The 21224-nt window shown below is 37.6% G+C and overlaps 1 protein-coding gene across 1 annotated transcript; it reads left to right on the plus strand.

Annotated features, from left to right (window-relative positions):
• Positions 1-5297: 5297 nt before the first annotated feature.
• On the plus strand, positions 5298-11109 carry LOC141334956 (metalloprotease TIKI1-like). Its single transcript, XM_073840177.1, has 3 exons — positions 5298-5596; positions 6074-6328; positions 10433-11109. Exons 1-3 carry the CDS (start codon positions 5298-5300, stop codon positions 10611-10613), a joined length of 735 nt encoding a protein of 244 aa, XP_073696278.1. The 3' UTR covers positions 10614-11109.
• The last annotated feature ends 10115 nt before the right edge of the window (positions 11110-21224 follow it).

Raw genomic sequence — 21224 nt, forward strand, 5'->3', positions numbered from 1 at the left:
ACACACACACACACACACACACACACACACACACACACACACACACAGACACAGACACAGACACACACACACACACACACAGACACAGACACAGACACAGACACAGACACACACACACACAGACACAGACACAGACACACACACACACACACACACACAGACACAGACACAGACACAGACACAGACACAGACACACACACACACACACACACACACACACACACACACACACACACACGTTCCATGTTTTATGGGTTCGTTCCATGGTTGTAATAGTTTTTCTACTGTAAAAACTGTATTTTCTAGCCCCTTACACTAACCCTTTACCCTACACCTAAACTAACCCTCTCACAAAACTACAGCCAATTTTCTCACAACACTCATTCTGTGTGATTTTAAACTTGTTTCTTCATGGGGACCAAAAAAAAAACCTAAAGCTGCCTGAAGAACGAATGATCGATCTGATAATTCATATTTGTGACCCCGCAGCACAAAACCAGTCTTCAGTAGCACAGGTATATTTGTAGCAATAGCCAAAAACATTGTATGGGTCAAAATGCCAAAAAGCATTAGGATATTAAAGATCATGTTCCATGAAGATATTTTGGAAATTTCCTACTGTAAAAATATCAAAACTTACTTTTTGATTAGTAATATGCATTGCTAAGAACTTCATTTGGACAAGATGATTTTCTCAATATTTAGTTTTTTTGCACCCTCAGACTCCAGATTTTCAAATAGTTGTATCTTGACCAAATATTGTCCTATCCTAACAAACCATACATCAATGGAAAGCTTATTTATTCAGATATTGTAAACATTACCATTGTGTGGTCCAGGGTCACAGATATAATATTGTAACACTTAACACAGTATGGCTCCTTTTAACATGATCGAATTCTATAAATACTTCTAAAGCAAGTATTAACCATAGTTACTGTTAATTTCAACATTTACTAATTAATTTAAAGTTTTATTTGTTAATATGATTTAATGGACCTGAGCTGACATGAATTAAGTAAGGGATAAATCAATGGTTTGCCGTGCATTAAAATATTTTAAATGCACAACGTGGAGGCGTAGAACCGCCGACGCAAAGCAGAGATGTCGCATCCATCGTTACAAAGCGGCTGTGAAAAACCACCACTCCGACACGGTTTCTCCTGCTGTAGTCTCTCTTTGTTCTAGGTCTGTTTGTACATGTTTGTCTGAACACCGGTCTTCTCACTCTCACTCAAGTCACTTCTCCTCTCTGTTTATCACCATATGCAAAACAGAGATGTCTAGGCCACGCCCCCCTCTGGAATTGGGCAGGACGCTGCGGCTCATTTGCATGTAAGGGATCACGCCCCTGAAACAGCACTTTTTAGACCCGCCCCGAAAATGACACTTTTCAACACGTTATAATAAACTATCTGTATTGTGTTTGGATCTGAAACTTCACAGGCACATTCAGGAGAGCCATAAGATTAATATTACATCTTGTAAAAAGGGCCATAATAGGTGCCCTTTAAACAGTTTTACTGCATACCTGCCAGCCAATCAGAATCCAGACCATGGAATAGCTGTGATTCAAGTAGTAACACTAATAAATGTGTTTCTCATTGTTAGTTAACTGCGGTTAATGAATGTTAACTAATGGGACATTACTGTGAAGTGTTCTCATAATCACACACTGTTGTGTTTGAGCTGCTGCTGTTGTGTGTCGGCGTGTGTCGGTGTTTTTCGAGTGACGGATCTGTCGTGTTGAAGTCTTAGTTTTCTGTGCTGAAGGTTTATTCTGAGTCTGAGACTGACGTCCGCTGCTGGTGTGGTTTAACCGCATTAAGGCGCAGCAGCAGATCCGTGTATTCCATCTCTTAGTCTGGTTTAATGTCACACGTGCGGCTGGGTTTCTCTAAAGGGGTTACAGTCTGTTTATTTATTTATATTTTCTTCTCTGATATTAATTGGAAATGATTTTCCGAGTAAGGCCGCTCTCTGGTTTGTGTAATGTCATTGTTCAGAGCTGAAGCAGATGTGGAGCTGCTGAACGAGTCTCGTCCGCAGAATAATTAGTCTGCATTGTTTTGGTGTCCGTCCATAAGTTTGTCCCTCAAAAACAAAGACGATCTGCATCTCCAGTTGATTATGAGACGTCAGTCTGAGACGAACACGCGTTCACTGCCAGTGATGGACTATAATCTACTAATCACATAATTGCACCATTTCAACAGCAGAAGCCATTTGCAGCAAAAGAGCAGTTGCAGAAGACATGTGAAGAGCGGCTGCTTCGACAGCACAACATTCACAGACAGAAAAGATTGACAACACTGTGTGCTTTTCTCTCCATTGTGTGATTCAAGGTTACCATTTCAACTTTTAAAGAAATAGTTCACCCAAAAATGAAAAAGCCCCCATGATTTACTCACCCTCAAGCCTTTCTAGGTGTACATGACTTCCTTCTTTCAGACTCTTATTTCATCATCGACTCTTAGCGATCTGAAATATTGCCTAACCCTAAATGTAGAGTGACCATATTTCAGTTTACAAAAAAAGAGGACGTAGGGGTTGGGGTCCTAGTTTTGGTATCAAAATGTGTCATTTCCATACCAAAACTACACTGAAAACAATGATTCATTGAATTTACTATTTTTTTTAAGGTAAGTGGTTGCAATCAATCTATTTTAGGTGCATTTAAATAAATTAAAAAAAAGTTAGTAAACTAAATTTATTTAAATGTAGCTAAAACTAATTGATTGCAACCACTTACCTTAAAATAATTTAGTAAATTCAATGAATCATTTTTTCAGTGTACATATTTTACAGTCACCGTTATGCAGATTGATCATAAACACAGCTAAAAAGTTCCTACCACAGTGGCCATCCTTCACAAAACTAATATCTACCACAGTTTTATCACAGGTAGAATGCAAAATGTTACTTTAGTTCTAGAATAAATGTGAACAAGCATTAATTCATCTCACTCACTAAAAAAACAGATACAGTGTTCTTCAAAATGAATAAAAACACTGAAATTCAATGCAAACCTGCAATAATTAAATATGTGAAATAATAAATATCCTTTATGTATTTAATCCCATTTTATTAACCGATGTCTTTGCTGCTGACCTTCGATGATCCAATTCATCCATACTAATAAACACAAATGACTCAAGATAATCTAACATTTGTTTTCCTTTTTTTATTGCTGAAGAGTTGACATTTGTTCTTCTGCGGTCTACTGTACAGACGGAGATTTACTTTTCTCTAAACCTGAGGCTTTTGAAGTGAAAAGGCTTTTACATTTGACAAAAATAGAACTTTTTATATTAAAAACAAACAAGCAAGCCCTGCCCAGATTTAAAAAGTAACGCAAAAGTAACGTAACGCATTACTATTCATAAAAAGTAACTAAGTAACGTAATTAGTTACTTTTTTTAGGGAGTAACTCAATATTGTAATGCATTACTTTTAAAAGTAACTTTCCCCAACACCGCTAACCACTGAAAGCTCATCTGAAAGTGTGAGAATAAGCGTGTGATCCGCGTGTGCTGCACTCCAACATTAAACGAGCCGTGAAGCTCAGACACCTGACCGCTGAATCCAGACTGATCTCAGAGCAGTTCAGACCGTCAGACTCTCTGAATGACAGGGCCTCCTTGTGGGCTGAGAGGAGACACACACGCACACACACACACACACACACACACACACACACACACACACACACACACACACACACACACACACACACACACACAGCTCATAATGAGGGTCCCGGGGGTCCCGGTGCGGTCAGAATGGGGCCATTGTGTGAAGGGCTCATGGGTTTCATATGCAGAAATATGAATGAGCTCAGAGTCTCTCAGTGACTGAACTACAGTTAAAGTCGGCCTGATCTGAATGCAATGGACGTCAAACCCGTCTAGAGAAAGAGACGCAGGTTTGAGCCAGTCATGGGCTCTGGTTTAACTCAGGTTTACTGCTGCAGCACATCAGTGGTTTCACAGCAAACACATTCAACACAATCATCTGGATTCAGTACATGACGCGTGTCCTGCTGTTTAAAATAATACGCTCCTTCAGTTTGTAGAAACACAAAGATCAGCCAGTAAAACATGAGCAGACATTCCTCCGGAAGAACAGGAGCATTTATTTTTATATTATATTTTCCCCCAGTTTCATAGACATAGCTTAAGCCTAGTCCTAGACTAAAATGTAAGACTGCGCTGTTTCAACTGAAAGAAACTTGCACTGACTGATCTTAAAATATATCAATGCCTTTGTTGTTCTCAAGGCATGTTCTAAGGCATGTTTATAAAAATTAAATGTCTTAATTGAACTATGACCTAATCCTGGTTTAGGTTAAGCCCCGTCTATGAAACCAGGGCCCGGTTTCACAGACTGGGCTTAGACTAAACCAGGATTAGGCCATAGTTCAATTAAGACATTTAAGCAATTTTTATAAACGTGCTTAGAAAAAAAACATTACTGGCGTGCATCTTGAGACAAAACAAAGGCACTAATATACTTTAGGATCAATTAGTGCAATTTTATTTCAGTTGAAAAGCTCAGATTTCCATTTTAATCTAGGACTAGGCTTAAGCCTTGTCTGTGAAACCGGGGGCAGGGTTTTACCAAATAAGTCAGGCTTATTTCAGTTAGTCTGACTTATTTTGAGCCAAATCAAGTGACAATAAGTCAGACTAATTGAAATAAGCCTGACTTATTTGGTAAACTTGTTTTATGGAACACCCGCCAGGCCCTTATGTATTACATGACATGTTTTTTACTAGAAAATTGTTGCATTTTTATTTCATATTTATTTCATATTTTGGGGGAAAACGAATAAAAATAATAAAAAACCCTTTATTTTTATTTGTTTTCCCCCAAAATATGCCTATATAGTTATCAGTAAGATTTTAAATGATTTTTAAAGATGTTTCTGATGCACATCAAGGATGCGTTATTTTAAATTGCAATAATATTTAATTTTTTTCCAGTTTTTATTTGATTCAAATAAATAGAACATAATAGAATAGAACATAATAAATATACAGCTTTAATTTTTATTAGTTCGTTTTTTTCCAATATATGTCTAAATCGTTTTAATAATTTTTAGTTTTAATTAAAAATAAATAAATAAATATATATATATATATATATATATATATATATATATATATATATATATATATATATACACACAAAATAATTTAAGGCAGCATTTTTGAAGGCTCAAAAAACGAACTAAAAATATTAAAAGAACACAGCGTCACGCGTCTGATTGGTCTAGTTCTCTGATCCTGAGTGTGATGACTGACTGTAGAGATGGAATCACAGGATGGTTTGTCTCTGAGGGATTGTGTCTTGATCTCACGGGTGGCTATCATTCGTCATCAACGCTCCTGTTCCTGCACTGTGCTCAGATCAGTCAGATTAACTCGTCCGTCATCACTAGAACACCATCCGTCTCACAGAAACAATCCCTGCTTCTATCAAACCACGCTGCAGAACGTGGAGGCGGCGACAGGAGCGCGTTTCCATCTCAATCTCACGGCGGCTCGGTCAAACGAATGGACCGGCAGATTGAAGGAGACACCGGAAACCCGAGGTCCGGAAAGTTCCATTATAAAAACGTGCAGCCGCTTATTTGCATCGAAGCGTTGGTCATAAATTCCTGCGATGCTTTAGCCGTCGGTGAGCCGCTCTGAGGAGGTTTGATCAGGAGCAGATGGAGGAACCAGACGCCGAGAACGACGGCGACTCGTGTTTGTCTGCATTCACGGAAAACCGCTTCAGTGACTCTCAGGAGTTTCTGCTTTACTCTGCTCTTCACATAAACTTAGATGCAGAAGCATGAAGATATTATGAACATTAACATCATGAGTTGCTTTGAAACAATGTCTGTTAAAGCGCTATAGTGATTTGACTTTGATTCAAGTACTTCTGAACTGAGTTCCTGCTCTCTTATTCAATGATCACAACTTCATTTAGACCCTTTAAAGGGACAGTTCACTTAAAAAATGACCATTCTGTCATTATCTGTTGTTGGATGCAATGCTGTAAAGTGTTTGTCTCAGTATTAAAGCGTTTCTCCTGTCCTTCACAGCAGCAGAAGGTCCAGCTGGAGGTCAGGAGAGCTGACGGATGAAGACGCCCCGCTGGAGCCGTTCCTCCACGAGAGCCGAGATCTTCAGGAGGACGAGGACCTGCGGCTCCTGCTGCCCGACAGTCTAGAGCTCCTGGAGAAAGTGGAGCACAAGCTGAAGAAGAAACGCCGCAACAAGCAGAAGAAGCAGCGCCATCGGCAGTTCAACGACCTCTGGGTGCGGATGGAGGAGAGGTGAGAAACACACCGGCGCTAGAGCGCTTAGATAACACCACACACGACCAGAACTACTGCACACAGATCAGTCTCATGTTAAACCACTGATCAATGATTATACTTTCTGCTTTTGATAGTCTACTTTAGACGTTCTACTAACTATGAGCAAATCAGCTCAAACCTTGGGGATAAGTAAGACTTGTAATGTTTTTTCATCAAGTCTCTTATGCTCATCAAGGCTGCATTTATTTGATCAAAAATACAGAAAAAAACTGTAATGATTTTACAATATAAAATTATGGGTTTTATTATAATATACTTTAAAATATAATTTATTTCTGTGATGCAAAGCTGAATTTTCATCAGCTGTTACTCCAGTCTTCAGTGTCACATGATCCTTCAGAAATTATTCTAATATACTGATTTATTATCGATGTTGGAAAATATTTAGCGGCACAACTGGATTTTTCAAGTTTAAAAATAATGCCAATCTATGCTATCACTTTTTATTAATTTAACATATCCTTGGTGAATAACAGGAATAATTTCTTTCAAAAAAAGAAAGAATAAATATTTACTGACCCTAAACTTTTGAACAGTAGTGTATATTGTTTTGAAATCCTTTCCATTTAAACTAAATGCTGTTCTTTTTAACCTTTTATTGATCAAAGAATCCTGAATAAAAGTGTCACAGGTTCCAAAAAAATATTAAGCAACAAAACTTTTTCCAGCACTGATAATAAATCAGTATATTAGAATGATTTCTGAAGGATCATGTGACAAGACTGGAGTAATGATTTAGATTTAAATTAAATATTTATAATAAAATCTGTTTTTATAATAAATTAACTTTTTTCCAATTTTTTTTTTCATTTAGTACTTCAACTTCAAAAAAGTGATGTCTGAAATAAAATATTTTCATTAATATTTAACATTTTATTTGTAGATTTTCTGTTTTCATTTCAAATCTTAGTTGAGTTTTTGGTTTTGTTTTAGCATTTTTATTAGTTAGTTTTTTTTAAACATGCCTATAGATTTTTTTTATTTTAATATTTGGTAATATTTTACATTTTTATTTAGTTAAGTTTTATGTTGTTGGTTGTTTTATATAATTACTAGTAGTTTACCCTATTTATGCCCATTTTAAAATAGAAGTAAAAGTATTTTATTTCAGTTCACGTTTATTTTACTTTAAGTAAAGAATTTTTAATGGTTTCCTGGTTAATGATAATAACTCGGTCCAGTCGCAGTCAGAGACAGACACGGTCACGGGTCAAAAACCAGTTAAAACAGGTCTGTACGAGAGCGAATGGCACTTCCTCTGGCGTTCTCATGTTCTGTGGGAACGGCGGCTGAGATTACGGAGGCTGGAGTGCGTTTGGCCCGCGGCTGCGTCTGCGCAGCGTCTTGAGTGTCGACCGCAGCGGCTGCGAGTCAGAGGCGAGACTCCTGCGAGACGCCCAGAGCACTTCAGCCCCGTCTGTCCCGACACGTCCAACACTAAAAATACTCCTGATACTCCAGACACGTACCGCAGAATATCCGTCAGTGCGGTTCATTAATGAACAAGTGATGTTGAGCTGATGGAGTCTCATGGATTCAGGCTAGGGATGCACCGAATGTTCGGCAATCTGAATTATTTGGCCAAAAATAGCAAAAAAAGCTCTTTCGGTTTTCAGCTGAATAGGCGAAAAGGCCAAATAAATGATGGCGAACAATGAGGCGACGTGATCAAATAGAGGCGAGCACTAATGATCAAACATGTGGTCAGTGTGGACGCATTTAAAACTGTCAGAGAAAGACACAAAACTCATTCCGAGCAGCGACAGCGAGAGACTGTTTAGAAGCGCATCGCATGTCTTCATGAGAAGAGAAAGGTTACTGTATGATGACTGAAATCATCCATTAGTCAATCAACTCCAGAACGTTCTGTTGTCTAATACACCAGACACCAATTGTGTTTATTCTGACAGCAGCTCCTTAGCCAGGGTTCAAAGACCAAAGATGACAATCATTCACAAATCTGCTGCTGCCAGCAAACACTAGGACTGAGCTCTTCTTGCGGGTTTACCACTAAATAAAAGTTAACATGTTAGTATTGTCATTTTACTGTTGTTCTGTAAAATCAAATAAAAAAAGACAAAAATAATGATAATCATTCCAACAGCTCTATTAATACATTATAACATTCTGCATTTATTTGCCTAATATATATTTACTGCATATATATATATCCCTAATTCAGACTCTGATTCAGAACTGATGTTCTCACATTATTTCCAAACTTAGATTCTTGCTGAGATGAAATGGAGCATCTGGTGCCAACATACTGGAAAACCTCCATCTACACGAGCTATATTTGATTTACTCTGGTATTTCACAGATCAGCGTCACGTTTTGTCGTTGTGAACAGATTGATTCTCGTTCCTGTGTCGAATCCCACAAGACATGTTCTCTGCTGAGCCTGAACCGTGTTGTGGAAATTTGCTGGAATTTACTTTTACAGTCGCCCGAGTAATTCAGAGTAAAAAAATATTTCTTTAATAAACTGTTTATGAAAGCCGGGCGAGTCCCGGTTCAGGCCCAGACGCTCAAAACAAACACGAGGTCCTGAATATAGACTTCATTTATTTTTCCCCCGTGGAGGGAGACGGCGGCTGACGCACGTCAAACCCAGGAGCGCAGCGCTTCGATATGAGATCCAGAACGTCACAGCGGCCGCGCGTCTGGATTTGATCGAGACGGAGAGTCACACGCGTGTGTTGACACAGATGGAGGACCTGAATCAAATCCTCCAACTCTTTATTTGTGTTTCTCGTCCGTCTCGTGAGCTCTGACACACTCCAAACCTCCATGTATTTTCCCTCCCTTCGTCTTCGGTAAACGTACAGATTTCAGCCGCTCACGTGACCGAAGACGCTACCACTGCTGCTGTAAACACTCTGAGCGAAACCACATGCCACTCCATCAGAAACCCTGAGGATCTGTAGGTCCAGTTCTTCTGAAAACACAGAAGCGGCTGATGTTTGATCTGGAGAGAATGTGAACCATTATCAGATTTGTCTGATTCCTCCACATTTCACTGCTCATCAAATCTGTTGAGTGTTGTGAACTGGATTTGGATAACCATTAGATGATGATAATTAGGGGTTGAACATATTGATTTCTCAATTTTAGTATTTTTTCATATTGATTCTTCCCTAGAATGAACACTGCAAAAAATGCTTTTCTTAGATTTTCTAAAAATATCTAAAAATTCTTAAATCAAGAATGATTTCAGATGGATTTTCTAGACTAGTAAAAATTATTGTCTTGTTTTCAGAAAAACAAGTCAAATTTAAGTGAGTTTTTGCTTAGAACAAGCAAAATAATCTGCCAATGGGGTAAGAAAAATAATCTTGTTACCCCATTGGCAGATTATTTTGCTTGTTTCAAGTAAAAACGCACTTAATTTTGACTTGTTTTTCTGAAAACAAGACAATAATTTTTATTTGTCTAGAAAATGTAGATATTTTGCTGGAAACAAGACAAAAAAATCTAAGTAAGAAAAGCATTTTTTACAGTGAATTTCTGCTGTTTTCAGTTGATGTGTGAAACAAAACCTAGTGAAACATTATTTGTAGCTCCTACCATCCAATAAAATGCATTAAGCTTCGTTCTTCCTTCTTCTGATATGAAACAAAGTCTCAGCTCAGTTTTGTCACTAAATTAAATCAGTAAATGCGGTTTTGCGGCTCTTTAATGTGTGCTGACGGATGTCTGTAGTGTAGTGATCAGCTCTTCCTCTTTACTACTAGTTATAGCAGCAAATAATCATCAGTGAACATCAGAACAACTCACTGAAACCAGTCATGAATCATGTAATCTATCATCAGTGATTCAACCACAGAAAAAGACTGATATGAGAGCGATAATGTCACATTCAGTGACCATAAACTCCACAGTCAGCTAAAAACAAAACAAAGAGCATTTTGATAAATATATGCACTACACAACAAACTGGAATAGAATACATTTTCAATGAAAGTTATAAATGTTGTAAACTGGTTTTAGATAATCACTAGATGATGATGATGATGATGAAGGTGTGTTTCTCACTGATCTCTCTCTCGTTTCTCGCAGTGTAACGGCCGAGGCTCCGCCTCCTGTCGTCCGCATCATCAACGGTTACATCACAGTCCAGACACACCCACAGGAGCACGGCAGAGCCAATCAGCACAGGACGTTCTCAGGCTCCTCCTCCTCAAGCCCCGCCCTCACTGTGACGGCTCTGTGTGTTCAGATCCTGCTGCTGCTTTTATAACGTCTGATGAACCTCAGACTAATGAACCGCTTCACTTCTTGAAGAATCACTTCCATGTAAATATCAGATGTATTATAGATTTAATTTAGAGTTTTGATAAAGCATTTGTTTGTGTACTTATTATATAAATACATAAGAGTCATTCTATTTTTGTGACTAAATCAGCTACTAACCAGCTCAACTGGCCTCAATCATGAATCCAGTGAGTTTGATAGAACTTAAAGCATTTACACAAGAGCACATTTACCAATGATTTGTGCAGAAGCCAGTTTCGTGATCGAGGCCCGTTGCGTTTCTTAAGTCTCTTCTGTCAACTTCATGCATTTGATGATTGTTTTGTGTATGACATAGAAAAGAGTCATTTAATTTATTGAATAGATAGTTTTAGTTGATCTAAATGTGTTTATGGCAGAATGACACGATGCAAATCGTATCTGGTGTTTGTAATTATGTTTGTCTCTGATGTTACAAGCAATAAACTATTTATCTAGCGTAAGCTTCTCCAAATGGAATATGAATATAGATGATAAGCAGCAGCGTGATGTTGACTCCTGAGCTTCACATCTGTTCCTGCTGAACGTCTGGATGTTATCTAGCATCTGTCGGCTTCTGAACTTGACTTCTTGTTTAGTGCTTGATGCTGGAACAGAAGCAGTGTGTTTTATGATGGATCTGATCTTTCTTAAAATCGCTCTCCTCACAACAAATGATGCAAAACACAGAGACCTGCATCTCATCTTCATCGTCCTCATCCTCCTCCTGCACAGTTTAGACGGGCAGATTTCTGGTTTAATGTGTGTTTGGAGAAAGGTTTTCTCAGTGAAGCGCTTGAGCTGCGGTCCAGGTCTGGAGCTCCAGGTTTGGACTCGACAGGTTCTGCTTGAACCAACGACTGGCGCCGCGACTCCTCGGAAGAGATCCTTTATTACGCTCCTCAGAATAAATCATGAGAGCGATTTATGATTTTGAACAGGATGGTTTATTTCTGGTTGCCAATGAATGTGTGAAAGGATTTCTCTTTGTAAAACATCTTTCGCTAACACAGAAAGTATTGTGGGGTGACTATAGTTGGGTGGTGAGAGCTGCTCTCAGATCAGGGCCTGTATTCTTAAAGCTAAGAAGAATCCTCTCAGAAAGCTCCTAACTTAGCTTTCTACATAGGAGTCTTAGCTTAAGAGTGACCAATCTAAGAGCAACAGAGTGAGGAAAAGACTAAACTTTTATCATAAAACCCTTGTTGCGAGGTATGACAGCCTTTTGAAGACTGTGATTGGTGGATGTCCACAAAAGAAATAAAAGAAGGCTTTCAAGTGTAGGGTCTATTATAAGCCTTCACTTTAAAATTAAAGGAGTACACACACACACACACACACACACACACACACACACACACACACACACACACCCCTATATAAAGTATATTCATTTTTTTAATTGACTATGCTGTTACAGGAGTAGTTCACTTTCAGAACAAAAATTTACAGATAATGTACTCGCCCACTTGTGTTCATGTCTTTCTTTCTTAAAGAAATTGTGTTTTTTTTAAGGGAAAACATAGGATTTCTCTCCATATAGTGGACTTCTATGGTGCCCCGAGTTTGAACTTCCAAAATGCAGATTCAAAGGACTCTAAACGATCCCAGACGAGGAAGAAGGGTCTTATCTAGCGAAACAGTGGGTTATTTTCTACAAACAATTTACATACTTTTTAATCTCAAACGCTTGTCTTGCCGAGCTAGACAAAACGAGCATTTGAGATTATAAAGTACATAAATTGTAATTTTTTTTAAAGAAAATAACTCATCGTTTCGCTAGATAAGACCCTTCTGTCTCGACTGGGATCGTTTAGAGTCCTTTGAAGCTGCATTTTGGAAGTTCAAACTCGGGGCACCATAGAAGTCCACTATATGGAGAGAAATCCTGAAATGTGTTACTCAAAGAACAATGTCCTTAGGACTGAAGAAAGAAAGACATGAACATCTTGGATGACAAGGGGGTGAGTACATTATCTGTACATTTTTGTTCTGAAAGTGAACTACTCCTTTAATGTCGTACTTAATTAGCATATTTGGTAAGAAATTAACAACTATAGACACAATGCGGTTCTGAAAGTGCTGTAATGGTTTGTGTGATCACTTTGCTTTTAGAAGTTTGTCACATACCCAAATCCTCACTGCTGCATAGTAGTCATATTTTTCCAGTTGCTAAACATGTTAATGTAGTTAATGTGGTGATTACTTCCATTTCTGCCGCTATGGCATTTCTGCTGGAGATTTTGGAATGTCTTTAATTAGATCGGTCACAAACATGATCCTTCACAATCTAATGTGTGCCATTTTATTAACTCACAGTCATGCATTGTGTGCATCACATTTCTTCTTCCTCTTCATGTTTTGTCAGGTGTCTCCACTGCTAAAGAAACTCTTACGCCTCATAAAAGTCCCCATCTGTACTCCTAACAATTTTAATTTTAAGAAGAAACACCCACATTTCTAAGAATTTTCTTAGAGTTCTGTCACTAGTAGCAACTCTTTGCACTAAGAATTTTCATGAATACAGCCCCAGATGTTTCCAGTGGTCAGAGATAATTGATCATTAGCCTATGATTCTGTTCTGGACAAGAGCTCAACAAACAACCTTTGATCCACAAGAGCAACACACACAGCAAAGCACATGGCCAAAATATCCAACACAAACTGAGAGCAAGTGAATCGAAGTGCCAGAAATGATCAAATCCCAAAACCAGAGCAGTGATTACCTTCTGAACAACATCCAGCCTTCAGATGAACAAACCACACCTGAAGAAACTGAAACAACAAGCATGTTCAAAGTAACAACCAGATAAGCCTAAAGAAACAAATATGTTGCCAATAACCAGGTAAGACTAACCCTAAAGCATCTAACCAATAACCAATTGTTAAGTCTAAAGCCACAAGCACGTAACCAATAATAACCAAGTCTAAACAACAAGTAAATTCCCAATATCAAAAGGATAAGCCTAAAACAGCAATCATGTTGTGAATAACCAGACAAGGCTGACCTCAAAGCATGTAACCAGCAGTAACTAGATAAGCCTGAAGAAACAAACATGATGTCAATAAAAAACAAACAAGCCGCTTTGCTGAAACCCCAACGAGCCTCAAGAAACGAGCATTAGAAATAAACTCACCTGAGCATCCAATGGGAACATCACCACTGGCCTGAAGATCTTCCTCTCGTCTTTGATTTGAAGGCACGGACACATTCGACAAACTTCGCCGATAAAGAAGGTCCACAGCGATGTCCAGGAGTCACTTCCGAAACAAACCAATTGCAATATTAAACGCGGTGAGTCCGCGAGCTCAACAAACTCCAATCCAATTCGAACTTCTTTCGCGAACGCGCGCGCACGCGAAATTCCAGTTCACGTGCATTTTGATTTAATTTAATCTCAGTTTATATTTAGATCAGCTGATGCGAATGATTCTATGCTTGAGTTTTACTTTACAACTAAATCAAATTCTGCCTCCTGAATGGGAAAATGAACTAAAGTGAAGAATGTTCAATAGTGAAGAAAAATTCAATAGTCTAGAGAGATCCAGCTGGTCTGATACTGTAATAATTGAAAAGTGTCTGCGGATTGAAAGCTTCATATTTATTTTTTTTGCTAGGTATAAATCTGAACTCAGTGAACACTGCCTGCAAACAACAGACGGAACAAGAACATGCATGTTTTGGCACACATATGGAAACTTTCCTTCAGTGAAATAAATAATAAAATCAATCAAATGATGTGTCAAAATATGATAAATGCTCACACCTACACATACACCCACAGAGGAAAAAATAGGCCTACATTTTATATAACATTGTAAAGTATGTTTCTTGCTGATTTTTATTCCAATGTGTTGTTCTTGTCACGATGCAGGCAGGAACACACGAACAACCACGTAAATAAAAGACGTATATTTAATAAATCCAACGGAATACAGGCAGACACAGGAACACCAGGGGAAAACATCCATATAACATTAAAGACCGACAAGAATACAGGGGAAAACACACACCTTAAATAGACAGACTGATTACAACATCCAGGTGACAACAATGAGGGAGAAACCAAAACACTCAGAACTGCGGGGGAAAATGGGAGAAACCAACATAAAAGTCCGGGGGTGTGACAGTTCTCACACCTATTAAAGTTTTTCCTTCACACTACAAATAATGATTTTCTCACTTAGTGTTTTTGTCTTGTTTTCTAGTATAAATATCTAAACATTCTTGAATTAAGATGCATTTATGACAAGTGAAATCATTTAAGATATTACGTCTTGTTTTCTAAAAAAAAAAAAAAAAAAAAAAATTGTTAGTTTTTGCTTAAAACAAGCTCAAATATCTGCCAATGGGGTAAGAAAAATAATCTTAATTCAAAGGCTAAACAATATTTTTTTTCTTGCTCCATTGGCAGATATTTTTGCATGTTTTAAACAATAATAACATAATATCTTATTCTAGTTTTTAGATAATTATAATAGAAAACAAGACATAAAAAGTAAGAAAATCTTTTTTGCAGTGCACATGACGTGCATAAATATTTTTTTAATGATTTTATATTTTCAAAAATATATTGGCACAAAATATATTTACATAATTATATTTTAAAACATAATGTAAATTTTTTTGGCCCTTTTTGTTATCTCAAAACATAGTTCTATTTAAAAATATATTAAAAAAAAATTCTGTATAGGTATGGATTCGTGTGATATGTGACAAATACAGCCGAATAAATCTGTGACTGAGACTGTGTATACATTTGCTCATTATTCCTATCATCTGATCTCAATCTGCACTCACAGCTAATAAAGTCTGTGAGAATATAAGGCTGTGAACAGACATGGAAGCATAAAACAGTGCTGAAAGATCAGAGTCACATTTACAGCAGCACCATGAACATGACAGGCGTCCGCTGATGCTTTTATTGCGTGTATGCTGTCGGCACACGGGGGTCGCGTCACGTTACACGTCCACTTGTTGAATTTCTGCGCCAGTGTTTATTTGTCCAGCACCGTCCCAGAATGCACCAGCCGTCCAGAGGCGGCACATCAAACACAAATCAACATCACGCCTCAAATAAACACAGAGTCGTGACTTGAGCTTGTGTTTGAGAGGAAGTTGTCGCAGGAGTTCCCGACGGCCGCGTCGATGTGCCGTTATTACCGTCCACTTCATAAACCGTCACACGCTGGCCAGAGTTTAGAGGACTGTGGGCCAAATGGACCTGAGCGCTGAATGACGGATCGCACCAGAAACACTCAAACACATTTTCCAGGCCTTCTGGGAAAGAAAACACACAGAAAGCCATTTGAGAGTGAATCGTGGAGGTCTAGAGCTCAGAGAAGCGGCCTGAATGCTTCTGAAACGGTTCATCAGAGACACGTTTGGATGAGAACTGATGATTCTCACATCACTGGGCTTTAAAACCCTCTGTGAACACTAAAATACAAGACTGACTTATTCCTTCTCACCAGGTCATGACACAATGTATTTTTTCAAAACACCACAATAAACCAACCAGCTCTAACACCAGTCACTGCTGACATTATAGAGCTGCTCAATATTCATTCAAACAAACCAAAAATTGAGTGGCATGTTCTCAGGGCTTCTGCAGGTTTTATGATGGTCATTTTTAAGAACAGAACTGATCAACATGTTCTCTTAATGTAAATGTTTAGGAAGCAGGAAATGAGTTTAATTAACACTTCAAAGTTTGAAAACCTCCAACAGATCTCCATCACTTTTATAATTCATTTTACAAAAAAAAGCTGAAGGCTTGATTAGCTTTGATCTGAAGCACTAGAATACAGAAATATCTTTTACTGCACCTCCTGATCAGAAAATAAAAAACCATGCTCTTCAGTATTTTTGTATTGTTTTCCAGCACAAACATATAAACATCAATAAATAAAGATACATTTAAGAAGCACAAGGACATATGAAGTCTTGATTTATAAGAAACTGGTCAAAATCAAGTGAGTTTCTGATTAAAACAAAAATGGTAAGAAGAAATATCAGCTGTTGGTCTCAGAGAAAACACTTCATTTAAAGAGAAGTTGACAGATATTTGTTCCTGTTTTAATCATAACTCTCTTCATTCTGTTCATCAAGATGTCGTGCCTTCATTTTGTGTCTCCAGTAAATGTATCTTGATTTAATGATGTTTAGATATTTGTGCTGGAAAACAAGACAAAAATACTGAGGAAATGTTGAGCTGTTGATATTTTTTCTGCACACATGAGTGTGTTTCTCTTCAAACGTTCCTGAGCGTCATTGATCCGGACAGAAGCGTCACTTCAAAGCCAGTCCTCTCTCCGTGATTCACGTGATTCTCGCTCCATTTATGCGCTTCAGAAACCACCTGCAGATCATCTTTGCAATTCAGTTTAAACCTGCAAAGTACATTTGTCAAAACCTATTAACAGAGGGAATATCTAGAAACCTAAATGACCTTATATTTAATGAATGAAACTGTGATTGCAAATGAAGATGATTATAATTTCATTCCATATGAATTCTTTGTTTTGTGAGATTCATTTGATGTTAGTTCTGTCCGCTGGATTACTGTGATTCACATCAAACAGAACTTTGGGAAACAGAACAAAGCTTGAGTTGATTGATCTGATGGACAGAAACATCTGTATGTTCAAACGCACACGTGTGTGAGGAGAAACAGGTGCAGCAGATGAAAGCAGAAATATTAATAATCACAGCGCCTCTGTTCATCTCCATCATTACTCTCAAGCAGAACTCAGGCAAACACAAAACATGTTGGAAACAGTAAAGCTCAATGAAATTTATGTTTGAAATTTAAAAAAAAAATGTTTTTAGTTATATATCTACTGAGATAAAATACAAAAAATATAATCATCAATGTATTCAAAATTGTTAGTTTATTGTAACATATATCATCAAATTGTTATATTAGTGCTAGCAGTGTTGCAACATCAATATTGTAACTTATTTGTAACATTTGAACTTTTGATTCAGTGCAATATTGTGTCATTGTAACATTCGAGTGCAATCTTATATTGTAAACCTACTCCCTGTTATCCTATGTTTCCTCATCCTATGAAAACACTCAACAAACTGAATATATGTGAATTTATATATTAATACTAGACACCTTAGAGAGAATGTGTACCAAAAGTCTTTGTCATATCTTTATGTTAGCGTACTTTACTAGCCTTATGTTTTGGAGCTTTGATGCCGCCATCATCGTCTCATGGTGCAAACAGGAAATAAACCGCTCTGGTCATGTGACAATCTGCACATATTTAATTGAGACGGTTTGTTTTTTCCATATTTGCAGGAAGTGCATTAAAACATCAGTCAGACAAGTGTTTAGAGCTTTTAAGATGAAAACCCTTTTTACGCTCACAATCGTGACCAGTGGGATTCAATGGGTTAATTTGTATTTAACATGGGTTAACTATAGTAGGTATTGTGTGAAAACCTCTCATGAAGATGTGGTCATTGGTGCAGTAATGGAGACTGAGATCGACCTGGTTAAACCTGTGGAGTCCTGTGGAGCGAGCGCTCAGAGTTTCCCTTCAAAAGAGCAGCCAGCCGTATGGAAACACTCAACATATTGAGAGAGGAACATGAACACAGTCCTGCAGATCAGGAGAGACTCCAACAGACGGCCGCTGACTTTCAGATGGAAACTCTGTGAGGAATGCCCTCGTCATCAAAGCAGAAACGAACACGTTTGTCACGCTCTTCTGCCGCGCTTCACGACGGCAGCTCAAGCTTGTAAAACCTAGAAAAACATGTCTGAGATATTGCTCACAGAGACTAATGGAGCGCTGAGCGTGAAGAGCCGTCCGAAGCCAAGCTCTCATTCCTCCGTCACGTCCGAGTCCACCGCACCAGACCTCAGCTTCCAGGAATCGGACTGAATCGCTCCAGCCGGACGGACTGTCATCTGACCACATCACACGGCTTCTGGACAAACATCTGAATGACCCTCAATCAAAAACAGACTGAGTCAATCCAAACCACAAAACCAGACCAGCCAAATGCCAGTGAGTCTGAAAAGAATAAAGAAACACTAATGTGACAAAAGACTTGGATTGGACAACAGAACAGACAAATCTCTGTAATGATCACTAATGAAATGATCCTAAATGACGATCACACCTCATTCACTACTGCACTGTCAAAAATCATCCAGCTTTGCAGAATATAAATCATTCTAAAGACACAGGGCTTGAGGATCCAGCTGCACTCATTTACCAGAGAAATGTTCAGCTACAGTTAAACATCAATTAATTCAACTGATAATAAGATTTCATATAGAATTAGCAACTCCTCATTAACTCACAGATCATAAACTTCGATCTCGAGATGTGATGGACGCATAAACACACTTCTAATCAATTATTATTATTCTAGTTTTACTAGTATATTTTGTTTTCAATTTTATTTTAAAATTTTTAGTCATTTTGTTGTTTTTTTATTGTTTTATTTAATATCTACACTGGCGCTCAAATGTTTGGGATCAGTATACTTTTTAATGTTTTTAAAAAAAAGTCTCATCAAAGTTTCATTTATTTGATCAAAAATGCAGAAAAAAGTAATATTATGAAATATTATTGCAATTCAAAAGTTTTTCTTTTAGTATAACTTTAGTGAACAAACTCCATCGCACACCTGCAAGTGATAGGTGCGTAGGATAATAAGATCAACCAGGTGGATCCTTTCAACATATAAGCAATTCCCGCACACTATCGTGACTTGCAAAGTAGTAATCTTTATTAACAACGTTTCGGTCAAAGGTCGAAGGTCGTTTGACCGAAACGTTGTTAATAAAGATTACTACTTTGCAAGTCACGATAGTGTGCGGGAATTGCTTATATGTTTTAGTATAACTTTAAAATGTAATTTATTTCTGTGAAGCAAAGCTGAATTTTCAGCATCATTACTGCAGTCTTCAGTGTCACACGATCCATCAGAAATCATTCTCATATACGGATTTATTACTTTTATTATCAGTGTTGGAAACAGTTGTGCTGCTTAATATTTTTTTGGGAACCTGTGATACTTTTTTCAGGATTCTTTGATCAATAAAAAGTTAAAAAGAACAAAAGTTATTCAAAATAGAAATCTTGTCAAGTCTTTACTATCACTTTTTATCAATTTAACACATCCTTGCTGAATAAAAGTATTCATTTCTTTCAAAGAGAAAAAGTAAAAAAAATCACTGACCCCAAACTTTGAACGACGTATTTATTGTTACAAAAGTTTTCTATTTTGAATAAATGCTGTTCTTTTTTATTTTTTATTGATCAAAGAATCCTGACAAAGTATCACAGGTTCCAAAAAAATATTAAGCAGCACAAGTGTTATAAGTTATAAATCCGTATATGAGAATGATTTCTGATGGATCGTGTGACACTGAAGACTGCAGTAATGATGCTGAAAATTCAGCTTTGATCACAGAAATAAATTATATTTTAAAGTATACTGAAATAGAGAATCACTATTTTAAATTGCATTAACATTTTACTATATTACAGTTTTTTCAGTATTTTTAATCAAATAAACGCAGCCTTGATGAGCAGAAAAGTGTCCTTTAAAAAGCATTAAAAATCTGATCCTAAACTTTTGAGCGGCAGTGTATCTAGTTTTTATTCATTTTATTTCAGCTTTAGTTTTAGTTATTTTAGTTCATGACATCAAACAATATAAAAGTTACAAATGTTGCCTTAAATGTTGCAACTAGTTTAAATACAGTTTATATTAACAGAAATGTGTTATGGTTTTAGTTTAAGTGAACTATAATAGCCCTGCTTTTAAACAGCAGTCATCAATATGAATGGAAACATGTCTTGGACGTCTACAAATAACCAGAATGATCAATACTAAGATGAAGCAGTAGTTCTTATGGCTGTAGCTCATTCCTGCTGACTGTCAAATATAGCACTGACTTTAACTAACTATGACTTTAATAAAGCAGGATGGACTCCACAGGAGGAGGATGTTAACACTCAGAGGACCAGCAGATGTTTGTGCTGTTAGTCAATCCATCGGTTTCATTAGAGTTTGGCCGCAGACGCGTGTGAAGAGAGGACACATCTTCATATGAATGATCAGCTCTGGCCCGATGTCAGCTTCCTGTGGCTCCTACAGCTCAGATACAATACACCAAACCCCAGCGTGTCCTCACCGTACATCCGTCATCTCCAGCCGTGCGTTTACACTCCCTCGTCTCCATCGGACAGAACTGGGCCTCATTCCCACATTCATCCGCACTAAAGGAGAGTCTGAAACCAACCACCAGTTCCTGAGAGAACCAAACCTGAATGAACCCCTAAACACTCCAGAAGACTGAACATCACGTCATTCAGCGTCCTTCAGACCCATTTACAGTCAACAGATAAAGACACGGGAGCTTCAGAGTAAAGATGAACTTCATTATTGGTGATGCAGAGACTCCTGCCTTTCATTTGACATTCATTCCTTTATCATTGAGTTTGTACGCTATATTTCATCTTTCTTTGTTTCCTGAAAATAAAGCCTCTTATGGGTGTTACTGGACTGGTAAAGTCAGGCTGATTTGTACAGAGCTTTTTA

Source organism: Garra rufa, chromosome 5 (assembly GCF_049309525.1).
Source record: "Garra rufa chromosome 5, GarRuf1.0, whole genome shotgun sequence".
Classification (NCBI taxonomy): domain Eukaryota; kingdom Metazoa; phylum Chordata; class Actinopteri; order Cypriniformes; family Cyprinidae; genus Garra; species Garra rufa.

Excerpts from the sequence above, each read along its gene's own strand:
- LOC141334956 (XM_073840177.1), top strand. The coding sequence starts at position 5,298 with ATGACTGACTGTAGAGATGGAATCACAGGATGGTTTGTCTCTGAGGGA. Across the intron at positions 5,597-6,073 it reads GGAGACACCGGAAACCCGAG|CGTTTCTCCTGTCCTTCACA; the intron begins GTCCGGAAAGTT and ends TCAGTATTAAAG. Across the intron at positions 6,329-10,432 it reads TGGGTGCGGATGGAGGAGAG|TGTAACGGCCGAGGCTCCGC; the intron begins GTGAGAAACACA and ends CGTTTCTCGCAG.